This window comes from Nestor notabilis, unplaced genomic scaffold (assembly GCF_000696875.1).
Source record: "Nestor notabilis isolate BGI_N333 unplaced genomic scaffold, ASM69687v1 scaffold17453, whole genome shotgun sequence".
NCBI classification, from domain to species: Eukaryota; Metazoa; Chordata; class Aves; order Psittaciformes; family Psittacidae; genus Nestor; species Nestor notabilis.
In genome coordinates this window covers 1-13,387 of record NW_009922646.1, presented here as the reverse complement: position 1 = coordinate 13,387, position 13,387 = coordinate 1, and the positions used below count along the sequence as shown (strand labels likewise).

Below are 13,387 nucleotides of genomic sequence, written 5' to 3'. Positions count from 1 at the left end.
TGCTGATTAAAGCCAGCACAGTCAGACCACCTCGACAGTGACCTGGTGCTGCTCCCTTCCCTGCATCCCTCTGCACTGGTGGGACTGGGACTTTGGTTTTGCATTGCAGGGTTCTGCTCTGTGCATACTCCAGCCGTGCAAATGCAATAAGTAGGACTGGAAACGCACAGGGAGGGCTGGGTGATGGGGTTCTTTATGCTCACTGTATTGCACCAGAAGGAGGGAAGCACGGCAGAGATGGGGGCAACTGCCTGACCCAGTCTGGGTGTCCCCATAAGCCTGAAAGATCTGTAACCTGGGACAGCCTGTTGCTCTCGCTCAGCTCAGAAAGGGATTCTGAGCTCAGAGGGATGTCTCCTCTTGGACAGACAAGCCCACGCTGAGCTCCCAGAGAAATACTGATGGCAATCCCCAGGGAGACCAAGCAGCACAGTCGGAGGCTGATTGATGAAGGTGGATTAAGGGAACAACAGCTCCTGGGTGGGAGGAAGGGAGGTGGAAGAGACCTGCCCAGGCTGACACACCAGTGGAGATGCAGGGAAGGATGCTGGGGAGGGACTCTTCCTTAGGGACTGCAGTGGTAGAACAAGGGGTGATGGTTTTAAACTTAAACAGGGGAACTTCAGGTTAGATATAAGGAAGAAGTTCTTCACAGTGAGGGTGGTGAGGCACTGGAATAGGTTGCCCAAGGAAGTTGTGAATGCTCCAACCCTGGAGGCGTTTAAGGCCAGGCTGGACACAGCCTTGGGCGACCTTGTTTAGTGTGTGGTGTCCCTGCTCATGGCAGGGGGGTTGGAACTAGATGATCTTAAGGTCCCTTCCAACCCTAACTATTCTATGATTCTATGCAGGAGGAAAGCAGCCTCCCAGGCTGGGCACAGGCACTGGGAAATGACCAGATCAACGCAGCGTGAAAACTCCTTATGGGAGAATCCCGACACCAGAGGGGAGCAGAGGTGAGCAGCTCTGCTACTGGCTCTGGGTTACCCTGTTCAGCTACAACTCCCCATGCAGCATGCAACTTTGCTTCTTGTTTCCCCCACCATCCAGTGCTTGGAGGGTGACAAAACACACTCATTCCCATCAGCTAAACTGCCCCGATCCTCCCTTCCTTCCTTCCTTCTTCTTGGGGTTTGAGCAATCTGGTCTAGCGGAAGGTGTCCCTGCCCATGGCAGGGAGTTGAAACTAGATGATCCTTAAGGTCCTCCCCAACCCAAACCATTCTGTGATTCTTTGACTCTGGGCCTCCCATCCCTTTGATTTTTTAGACTCCTGGCAAAAAACTGAGGTTGGAAGGAATGGCTGGAGGTCTTCAGCCCACCCCCCTGCAGAAAACAGGGACACTTTCTAAGCTGGGTCCAGTTGCTCATAGCCTTTTTCAGGCAAAGTCTGAAACACTCTACAGACAATCTCAGACGATGTCCCCTTTTCGAGTGTGGCAGCGTCTTGGTGGTGAAGATGTTGCTGGTACTGTCCCCCAGGTATGAACCACTTGGAGACCTTCAGGTAGGACCTTGGACCTGGCTGCTCCAGGACACCTGGATATATCCTGCATCCCTCTGCTCTCCTCTGCTGGTGAGGAGCCCAGCAGCCCCCCACAGCAGACAGATCTCCTTCAGAGCTGCTTCACTGTGCAGTTCACACAGCTTGGCACACTCCAGCACCCGCAAGAATAACTTGTCATAGAATTATAGCATCATAGAATCCCAGGTTGGAGGGGACCTCAAGGACCATCTGGTCCAACTTTTCCAGGCAAAGTATGACCCAAACTAGGTGGCCCAGCACCCTGTCCAGCCAAATCTTAACCACTTCCCTGGGGAGATTATTCCAATGGCTGATTGTTCCCATGGTGAAAGATTTTCCTCCTGTATCTTGTGCACAAACCCAAGATGGTTGAGGCCATGTGTCACTCCCCAGGCTGGACGTAGCCCTTGTTCTTCCCATTTCTTAAACCTAGCAGTCAGAGGTGTTGTCAGGATCCTTAACCTTAGGCTGTGGGGTTGGTGAATGGAGCCAGGCTGGGATGAGCCCCAGAAAGGACATGGCAGGAGAGGTACCACGGGCTGTAGGTCAGGGCTTCTCCTGCTCAGCTGTTGCTATCTGAGATGTAATCCTTCACTGGCCACCTGAAACTCCACATCTAGTCTGGGATACTGTACTGGGCAATGGTATGGATCAGCCACCCCTCCAAGGCAGACTTGAAGGTGGCAGAGGTAGCACAGATAAAACACTGAGGGTTTTGTGGCTGATATTAAGAAAGATCAGCCCTGGAAGGCTCCTGAGCCAGGAGCAGCTGGGGTTTAAGAGATATCCCAGCCTGTGGTCAGAACAACACCATATGCTTCAACAGGCGTCCTCCCTCTGTAAGCTGCTGGGAGCTGGAAGGGACCATGGGGAGGGACCTGCAGGGATGGGGTCTGCAAAGGGCAGCCCTTTACCTGGAGCTCAAGGGCTTTGATGCGGTGCCGGTGGTTCCTCAGCTCCTCCTGTAACTCTGAAATCAGCTCCCGCAGCTCCAGGATCTGCTGCTTGCGCTCCTCATTCTCATGGAGCCAGTAGGACACCTCATCTGTGCAACGGAACAAATCCGGGCACCGCTGCTCATCCCCCTGTGGCAGTGTGGCCACGATCTTACAGCGGCCATTGGGCAGCACCTGGTTGCTGTACTCCCCGCACTGGATCAGGCCCGTGCCATCCTGGGGACCCTCGTGGTCTCTGTATGCCACGGGCAGGGATTTCTGCAGTGAGCGGCTGCTCAGAGTGGCCATGAGGATGAGGGATAGCAAAGCTGCCCTGGCAGAGCTGGTGCTGGGACGGACCTCCATCAGGGAGGGAAGGATGGTCCCCAAGGGTGACCCAACGTGTCTCATCATCAAACAGTGTTGGGGAGTATGGTGGCAGTCCCCAGGGCATAACAACAGGTCTTCTCTCAAGAGGTAGAGGGTGAGGTTGCAGCTATAAGGGAATCAGGAGGGATCCCAGAGCTCCTGCCAAGGACTGCAGACAAGGGACCTGCCTGTCCTCATAGAGCATCCTCCCCAGCGTCAGCCAGTGGCCACCAAGCTGGGACCAGTTCCGATGGGAGTTACTCCACTCTTCTGGCCAGGCTCCACCAGCTTTGTAGGCTCTGTTTGCCCTCCTGCAAAGCTGCCGGTTGGCTTGGAGGGTGTTGAGGTCTGGCTGGGGATGGTCAGCCCTTCGGGAAGGGCTTACTGCCCATGCAGAACCATGCATGGGAAGGAGCTGGCTCTCACAGGCAGGGCATCCCGCTATGCCGCTGCTCCCTGAAATGGGAACCAAAGCAAGGAGACAGGTGATGGAGAGGAAGCATAAGCAACCAACCTCCCCACCATGCTGCCCACTGCAGCAAACTAACAGGTCCCCCCACCTTCCCTGGCACCCCCCAGCCATCCCCACAGCCCAGGGACACAGGGCACAGATTTGGGGTTCTCCCCATGTCCCTGAGCATGACTTTTTCTTGGCAGATATAACATTAATGCAGTTATCAAGCGAATGGTGGCCATCTACATGGGAAGCCCAGACCACCCTTGGACAGGGTTAGACTCCCAACCAACCCACCCCCGGGGCAGTCCAGATGGACCCTGGCTGTGGGCTGGATCCAAGGGGGATGGAGAGACAAATATATTACTTTGTCTCTTTTATCCAGAGAAATCAGGCTTTCCTTGAAGCCAAAGCTGCCCTCTGATCCTTGCCCGACACAGGGACTCCCAGCTATGCATCATGCTCTGGGTCTGCTCCCAAGGTTTCTCCCAACCGAAAGCTACCCCCATCCCACTGTGGCAAGGATGGGGAACTGTGAGGGATGTCATAGCCCCCCAGCAGCACCCAAACCCCCAGCAAGAGGCACCACAGTTCCTAACATACCTTCAGAAGTCCCGGCCAGGCTCTCAGGTGACAAGAGTAAAGAGCAGCGAGCAATGTCTGGCCATGGGGAGTGTGGTGTGATTTAGGGGGCTCTAAATGCTTATTCTCCCTGATCCTATCACCGCACTATAAATAGGGCCAAGAGAGCTGCTGGTCTCTGATGACACACAGGAGGGAGGAGCACAGGTCCTGGCATGACCTTATCAGTGTATGGGGAAATAAGCTGGTGCCTTTGCAGGAGGGCATGGCTCTCCCTTGCCTAGAACCCCCCCTGTTCCATCTGGGAATGGGTTTTGCGAAGGGGGCAGGTTCATCCAGTGAGGAGTGACCTGCTCCATCTCAGCAGTTTCAGGGAGAAAGCTTCCCAACCTGGCCATGGATGGGGGCTCGCGGCAGGGGACAGACATTGTTCATTTTATTCACTAGCCCAGAGCTTCCTCTTTGTTTTTGCAAGGGAGTGATCATAGGATCATAGAATAGTTTGAGTTAGAAAGGACCTTAAGATCATCTGTCAACAGGCTTGCTTAATTACATATGATAATCATTCAGACATAGGAGTGTGAGCCGAAACCAGAGGTTTCCATCTTGGACAAAACCATTGGCTGTTTGGTTTTCTTCCCTTAATGTAAAGAATTTCCAAATGATGTTCCCAGATGGATTCCCATAAAGGAGGTACTCAAACCAGCTCAGGTGGCATCCAAGAACAGGGGAACTGCCTGGAGAAGGGCAGCTTCATTAGCAAACATCTGCTTGGGTGGTTTGGAGAGGTGCTGAACCTCACTGGTGCTCCAGCAGCTGTCCCAGATGACCATGTGATTGTCTCTTGAAGGACCTGTCACCTCCATAGACAGGACCCTCCTGCACCACCAGTGGCCCCCAGCAAGGCTGGAAGGAAGCTGTGGGTCTGCATGTGATAAGGGTGATAAAAGGATGACACAGCTTGTATGACACCCGAGCATCCCAACTCTACACGCCACGGTAGGGCTATGTCCTGTCCTGACTTTCCCACACATGGATCCAGCCTGGAAGGTCCAGACTCTATTCCCTGTGAAAGGATTAAGTCCAAGTTTAGTTCTAGGGTTAGGCAGACATACTAAAAGCCCAGCTGGATTGCCAGTCCACAGCCAACTCCTGCCTCTGCTTTCAGGGTGTAACAATTTTAGGCAAAGGGTTTTATTTCTTGTCTTTGCAGGGACTTGGTTGGAGCAGAGCAGGGGGGATGTGCTGCCTCTGAGTCCTGCCAGCTCAGGACATGTCGCTGCACCTTGGACTGGTTCTTGCTGTCACAGTAGGCATCTGTGTGTCTGTATCCACCACCCTGGGTACTTGGAGAAGAATGAACCCAGCAGTAAGTCCCCTGTGCGAGCAGAACCTGCCCCAGTCACGCATGCTAATGGAAAGCAACCAGCCTAGGCAGGGAGCAGATTGCTCCAGCTTCCCCCGTATGAGAGGACATCTTGAGGACACTAATCTTGCTGGGGCAGGGACCTGGATTCCTCCAAAAGTCACACCTCTTTGCACATGCTGCCTCCAGCTAAGCCACCCTCTTCTCTTTTTCAAGCATGGCTTCAACTTGTGGGAGGGAAAAATAAGGCTGAAGCATCCTCCCTGGAGCTGGAAGGAGCTGTAGAACAGTGGGGAATGGAACCTGGAGATCAGCCTGCAAAGCTCTGCCATGAGGGACAGCAAGATAAGTGCTGTGTGAAGGCACACCATGGACAGAAGGTGGGAAAATGGGGCTAGGGGCAAGGGAAACCAAAAAAGGTCATTTCAGGGAAGGGAGAAGTGGTGGTCCATCTGGATGTGATGGGTGTGAAGACCTTTCCGTACTGGCATATCTCTTTGGGCTGAATTCCATCACTGCACCAGCAAACCCTGCTCACCACCACAAGAGTTTTTCCTCTGGCCAGACTTTTACCCTCCAGGCTTGTCCTGAGCCATCCCACAGACAGCGCAGAGAAAAAAGATGCAATGATAGATACCAAAATTATGATTAGATGAATTGCACCAAAATTATGATTAGATGAATTGCACCCCACAGACTGCTCTTTACGGGGTGGTATGAAGGGGTATCAGGGCAGGGGACCCAGGGGAACATCTCCCTCTTGAATCCCAGCCAAGAGCTCCTCCAGCACGATTAGCTAAAGACCATCTTCCCTTTATTGCACATGAGTGGATAGACATTTAACATACTTGTCTATAATGAAATCCATTATCCTCATCTTTCACGGAGGCCCTATAGTGCTGGTTCCCCCTTTTCATGGCCGGAGGTGGCGGGGGAGAGGAGGTGGAGGAGGGATGGAGCCAGGTACAGCCAGGTCCTTTGTGTGACCACTCAGGAGGCACTCTCCCCATAAATGTTTGGGCTCCTAAATGGATCTGACCTCCCCTCCTCTGAGCCCCTTTCCCTTTCATTTTCTTTTCCTCATTATTCTTGGAAAAAGACGAAAAAGCCAACCCTCATACAGATCATTAGCGTCAGAGGCGGAGACGACGCCAAATGCCACATGGAAGAGGCGAACGTACATTTCGTTCAATGCTCCTCGAGTGCCGTTTCACTCAAGGCTGCTCCTCCACAAAGGGAGATGTGAAAATGGTCCCCGCTGGCGGCTCCGCTCCCAGCCGCTGCCCTGACAGGGCTTGATGCAAAGCTGCCTCTTCAGGGAGACAAAGCACGGCCATTTCTTCTGCATTCGATTGATGTCTGAGTTGTTCCGGGAGCATTTAGTGAGGAGGGGAGGAAAGAGGGGGAGGAAATTCAATGAGAGAGCCTGGGTGATGTTCATAGATAACGGCTCTGAAAGACCCAAGGTTGAGTGCTCAGCCTTTGATCTGCTTGTCTTTGGCTTCCTTCTTCACTCTTTGGGGGGACATCAGCCACAACTCCTTCAGTCGTCCAGAATTAATTGAAGCCAACAACAAGAGCCCCGGGTACCCCTTGGCCAACTCTTTTCCAAGTTATAGATGCTGATTACACCACACCGGTGGTTTTCAAATGTCCCAGTGAGTAGCCCTCTCATCCCCAACATGACGTACTGAGCAGAGTCATGAAGCCTGTGCACTTCCATGGTCTCCTGCCACAAACACATCTTCTTCTGCTTCCTTCCAAATGCAGGAATACACATTTCCTTGGGCATGCAACTTCTTTTCTTCCAATGCCACCCCTCCACTGGCTCCTTGCTGTAGTTTCTGGAGGAGACAAGGTCCCCACTACCATTGCTCAGGTCTCACCTCTGCTCAATGAGCCTGTGGCCAGCGTTCAACAGCTTACTTGCCCTTGGTGTGCAAACAACCTGCTGTCTCTCACGCAGTGTCTCTTTGAGGGAGAAATGTCAAAAAATGCAGTACTTCTCCATTTCTCATTCCTGCCCAATGTAGCGAAGAGAGTCCCTCTGCATATCCCTGGATAATTCTCCATCCCTGACCCTGCCTTGGAAGAAAGGGCAAACTAACCGAACTCTACCCACCCCACTGCTTCAGGATTGCAACGACCTGAAGTAGGTCCCACAACTAACACAAATAATCAGTGATTTGCTGTAAAATAATCAGCAGTAAGAGGCAGTTCAGAGGCTCCTGAAGACCACATAACCCCAAAATGAGACTAAATGAGACTAAAACCTCAGTGCTTCTCTGCTGCGAGGGGTCACACTCCACAAATATCATCATGCTTTCTGCCCAGCCCCAAGCCCTGGATGGAAAACTGCCCTGGGATGCCCCGCCCAGGGAGGGAATGGGGAAGGGGTGGTTCCATTGGGCAGAGATTTAGTGTCCATCTGGAACTGGGGAGCTGCTTTGTGCCCAGGAAGGCATCACAGATCTCAGGGCTGCTTTGGAATCTTGCAGGGATCTGGCTCTGCCCAGCGGCTTTGCTAAGTACCTTCACCCTTAATCCTGCTTGAGACCACCAGCCTTGGACAGAAGCAGCGTCTTGAAGGGGCAAGCTCCTGTCTTGGCTCCCTGAAGCTTCCCAAATGCCCCTTCCATCCTCCCTTCCTTCCTGCAGTTTCAATGTGTGATTTAAAGAGGGTTGAAGTTACAGAGAGGAGGAAAACAGGACACGGCTGAGTGCCGAAGGGGCTGGGTACAGTTCTTCTCCCACGGGACCCCAAACACAGCAGAAGCTCTGGATTGCAGGGATGAAGTCCCTGCTGGGCTCCTAAACCCTGCCAAAAGCCAGCTCCCCCACCTAAGAAGCTGTAATCCCTCTTAGGGGTACAGGCAATAATCAGGGATTTGGCTCTGGGTGCGCAAATGCATGTGTGTGTGTCTGTGTGTGTATAACCGGCTCAAAAAGGTAAGAAAGGGTCCATGAATGAGGAAATAAAATGCTGAACTGGGCAATTTTGGGTTCCTGACCCCACCTCTCGGGTTGCTCCGGGGATGGTTCTGCCTTAGGCTAAGCCCGTGACCTGTGCACACCCATGCCGGGCAGGAGAGGATGATCCATTCCTGGCTCCAGAGGGATGGCAGGATTTATCCCTGGCACTTTTAGCCAGCTGATTGCCAGGCAGCTCCTCCCAGCCCATGGTCTGGGCTGGCTCTGCTGTCACCAAAGGATCCACATCCTAGGGGACCTCCATGTCCTCAGAGGGGCGGCAGGGGCCCGAGTAGCTGCGTGTCACTCTGCGGGGACAGGACCACCAGCTACATCTTCAGCAAGATCAGATGTTGCCCAGGAGCATCCTCAGGCATTGCACCATGGCCACTCAAGCTCTTTCATTTCAGCCAAGCATCCCAAGGCTCTGGGTCCCCATTACACTCCACTTGGTGCAAAACTGGGGCCACACACCCTGTCCTGGTGCAAGTTGTGCATAATTTCTAAGGGAACCAGGGTCATGAAGGATGATCAGGAGCTGCTAAGTAAGGCGAGCATCCCTTAAAACTCTTGTGCCATTTGAAATCATAGAATCGTCATAGAATTGCAGAATGGTTTGGGTTGGAAGAGACCTTAAAGCTCATCCAGTTCCAACCCCCTGCCATGGGCAGAGACACCTTCTACTAGACCAGGTTGCTCCAAGCCGCGTCCAACCTGGCCTTGAACACTGCCAGGGATGGGGCAGCCGCAGGTTCTCTGGGCACCCTGTGCCAGGGCCTCACCACCCTCACAGGGAAGAACTTCTTCCTAATATCTCATCTAAATCTCCCCTCTGACAGGTTAAAGCCATTCCCCCTTGTCCTGCCCCTACAGGCCCTTGCAAAAAGCCTCTCAAGATTTCTTGTAGGTGCACTGCTGCTCTAATCAAAAGTGAGGTATTTATTTATAGAGCAGGGAGATGGGCCAAGCAAGGGATGCTGTAGACATTGAAAGTGAATTGGCTTAAAGAGAACCCTGGGAAAAAAGTGAAAAAGAATTCCATGAATGGCTATTAAACACCGTGACCCACAAATTACTCTGTGTACGCACTGCTTATCAGTCTCTCCTCCTAACAAGCACAAGCTGCTGCAGTGAAGATGTGTCCTTCACCATGAACTCAGAAGAGCAGCAGAAAGAAACCTGTTGAAGCTGAAAAGGCTCTTGTTCTTACAGGAGCTTGTACCAGTAAAGGGTTTGCTGCAGTCCTGCACGGATCCTGCAGCTATAGTCGGTGCATGATCTGTAGTGTGGGGTGATGTGACTCAAACTCTTTGCAAATATCAGGAAAAAAAGATGACGCCAGAAGACACCTACAAGCAAAAATATCAGAAGTCATCCCAGAAAACACCTACAGGCAAAGATACCAGAGTGACAGCATTCAGGTCCTCAAATGCCTTTAGTTGTCTGTTCCTAGAGAAGTGCTCAATTTTGGCTCAAATCAGAGAGAATTAGGCATAATTATAGATCTTAGCGTATAAATAGCACTGAAGAGAAGGCACTGGCATCAGAAAGCTCAGGCAGAGCAACAAGCACTATTAGTTCATATGCCACGCAGCCCTTTATTTCTTCCATTAGGTCTGACCCTGCTTTTATTAAGGTCTGTAGGAAAATCTGTTGACCCCAGTAGAAAGGAAAAGGAGTCCCCTGTCTGCAACAAAACGCATGTGTGCTGTGAGGGGGTTTGTTTTCTACTGGAGGCTGCCCTGGGCTGCTCTTGTTGTGGAGATCAGCACCTCCACATGAACTTAAACCTGGTACAGGTGCTCTCTGGGCCAAGGAATCAGTGGTGGGATCCCCAGTCCCTGACTTCAGAGCTGATCTTGCTCCTACAGAGAGGCTATGACCAAGCAAGCACCATCGTTTTCCCCCAAGAGCAAGGTGCAGAGCTTGTATTTCACTGTCTGCTGTGGGCACTGGTGGGGTTCAAAAGGAACGCCTTGATCAAAGCCAGCTGGAAACCATTGCTCTAGTGTGCACAGATATGAGCACCTCCATTTATGCACCCAAAAAAGCCCTAATCCTGTGGGTGACCTGCCAGCCACTGGTTCCAAGGCTCAGATTTAAGATCAATAGGTCTCTTCGGGCTTTAAATTCTCCAAGCAATGGAGATAGATAGTTTATGGTGGTGATCCAAGAATTTCTTCATGTGGATGTCTCCTGCATTATACCCTGCACAAGCCCTCAATGCAGCTGCCCTGCAGATCCATCCTCATCCCATTTTACCAAACACAAGATGAATATGGTCTGCATGGAGCAGGGCCCTCAGCATCCCTCCCCACCCCACCAGCTGCAGCTAGACAAGAGCAGAAGTGAGTGCTGAGCCTAGGAGACCTAGTTGAATGGATGCATCAACTATTCTGCCCTGAGACCCCCCACTGCAGTCCTGTGTCCAGATCTGGAGCCATCAGCATGAGAAGGACGTGGAGCTGCTGGAGTGAGCACACGTTTGCTGGTCGGAGATACTCTAATGTACACTTAGGAAATGGGAATTTATCTCAAATTCTTCCCTGTGAGGGTGGTGAGGCCCTGGCACAGGTTGCCCAGAGAAGCTGTGGCTGAGGGGCCAGGTTAGACAGGGCTTGGAGCAACCTGCTCTAGGGGAAGGTGTCCCTGCCCGTGGCAGGGGGTTGGAACTGCATGAGCTTTAAGGTCCCTTCCAACCCAAACCGTTCTGTGACTTTATGATTCTATAAACTGTCTGCAAAATACTACAGGGAACCTCTCCTGAGAGAACAGGGAAGGAGACTGACTGCACCCAAGGACACGTGGCTGTGTTGGAGGGACATGCAGGTCCTGGGACAAACCTACATGGGTGTCACAAGGCTTTTGCAACCCCCAGAGCACATCTCACCTTGTCAAGGCAGGTGTTTACAGCCTGGCAGGAGGGACAGCTCTCATGCCATGGGATTTGAGCAGGGCTGTAACATTCACACCTGGCCCTGGAGCTCATTCACACCCAGGTGTGACCTGTTCTCCAAATTAAAACAGAAAGGTGAGAAATCACACAGCTAATGAGCCAGTTCACCCATGGATGCCTCACCCTGTATCCAGCCCTTCCGGGAAGGGTCTGCACATCCTGAGCACATAGCTTTTGCAGGGACAAGTTGTGATGAAGCCACCACATCTCATTCAAGGCAACCCTAAAGCAAGCTCTCCAGGACTGGGCAGTTTCCTGGAGCAGAGCCCTTGGGCTATGCCAGGGTGCTGGCCACACTCAGAGACGGCTGGAGGATGCTGCACTTGTGAGCGTGTGTGCAGTGTGACTATATGGTTCAGGATGGTCTTCAGCTCTCTCCTGCTCAGGGAGAAGGAAAAGGTTCCTCCTGATGGAGTTTTCTCCTTGCTGGAGGGTCCTTTCCTTGTTGGATTCCCCTTTCATCTACCTGGAGGTTGACTGCATCCAGTGATCATTTACACACCTCTGAAAAAAAACCCTAACAGACAAATAAGCTCTGTAATAAAATATAAGGAGTATTGTGAAGTTACACTAGGAAAAAGCCCTGCACTGGGAGGGGGAGCACCCCAATTACTGAGGTGGCACTCCTGAATCCTCCAGAGATGCTGGGTCCCCAGGAGATGCTGTGCTTCCCGGCAGTGGGAGCAGGGAGGCTGAGCTCCATCTGCAGCCATGTCCTGGAAGGAAGACTGAAAGCACTGGCTGCAGGACCAGTGAGCAGGAGGCATCCAGTGCCGAGGGCTGCCAAAGCAGAGGATGCTTCATCTCAGCCCCTCACCTGCAGCCACTCAACCCAATGAGGTTTCCTAAATAGATTTCACAGCTTCCTTATAAACATAAGCTGCTGAGATTGGCCTAATGAAGATGGAAGAGCCTTTAAAGTGGGAATCATAGCTCCAGTTTCATCTATAAGGTATCTCAGAATAGCTCTCCGTCATGGATAAATATTGCAGATCAAGGGATCTGTCAGGGACGATGGAGGCAGCTGACGCAGTTGCGGGCACTGTGGTGAGACATGGATGGTTTGGGGATGGATGTGAGGAGGATGAGGGTCCAGAGGAGGTATAAACTGCTACAGGGGCTATTCCCTGAATCTCTGGTGCTTTGCTGCCTTAATAACCAGCTATGGAGGGTTTCATCCAGTCTGGGGGTAGTCAGATGAATCTATTGCACCCCAGTATCATCTGGCAAGGAGGAGCACACATCTGCAGCCCATTGAAGGACAACCCACCTCCTTTTTGTTTCTCTCAGTCTCTTCTCTGGCTGATGGGAAGAGAGGAGGATCTCCAGAGGAAACCCCTCCAGGATGGAGCATCTCCACACCGGGTCTCTCCAGCCCCAATGCCTTGGTTATGGGATGCTCTCCCCAGGAGGTTGCCTTTGTCTACAGAAGACTATGCTGAGTAAAACAGGAGCAAATCCTTCACCCGCCCAAGGCAGGACCACATCTGCTCCCTGCTGGTCAGATCATGGGCAAACCTTCACATGTGGCTTCACTGTGCCCTGCAGTTTGTCTTCTCCTAAGCATGTAAATCAACCACCGTGCTTCCTGCAGGCAGGCAGGGGGGATCCCGTGTCTAGCTCTTGCTTGAGCCCAGACTCAACAAAAGTCATTGTTAGGGGCTCCAGGAGGATGGTCCAGCCTTCAAGGGCCACCTTGACATTATGTCCTTGTATGGAAAACCCCAACACAGATGTGTTTCTCTGCTTGGGTAAGCCCAGGGCTGGAAAAAAAGACTTAATAATCTTAAAATCATCCTCTGATTCTGGCACACAGCCAAGGACTAGTGCCATCACCTGGCATTAACTTGTGCCCATCACCTCTTGTCTTTTCCATGGGATTTCTTGTAAAAAGGGAGTCTCTGTCTTCTTTGTAGCCACCCTTTAAATACTGGAACATGCGGATAAAGTCTCCTCTGAGCCTCCTCTTCTGCAGGCTGAACAAGCCCAGCTCTCTCAGCCTTTCCTCACATGGTTGCCCAATCCTTGGACCATCTTTGTGATCCTTCTCTGGATCCTCTCCAGCCTGTCCACATCTTTTTTGTACAGCAGGGACCAGGACTGAACACAGGATTCCAGTTGTGGCCTGACAAGTGCTGAGCAGAGTGGGACAATGACATCTTTATCTCTGCAGGTGATGCCCTTGCTGATGTTGCCCAGCATGGAATCATAGAATGGTTTGGGTCGGAAA

General features: G+C 52.0%; 1 protein-coding gene across 1 annotated transcript in view; it reads right to left on the bottom strand.

Moving 5' to 3' along the window:
* The window catches only part of LOC104403558 (fibrinogen-like protein 1), a 10,980-nt gene extending 8,211 nt beyond the window's left edge, over positions 1 to 2,769 (bottom strand). Inside the window, exon 1 of the mRNA XM_010011737.1 lies at positions 2,440 to 2,769. Within this exon, the coding sequence (XP_010010039.1) occupies positions 2,440 to 2,769 (330 nt within the window). The remainder of the gene's footprint in view (positions 1 to 2,439) is intronic.
* Positions 2,770 to 13,387: the final 10,618 nt, after the last annotated feature.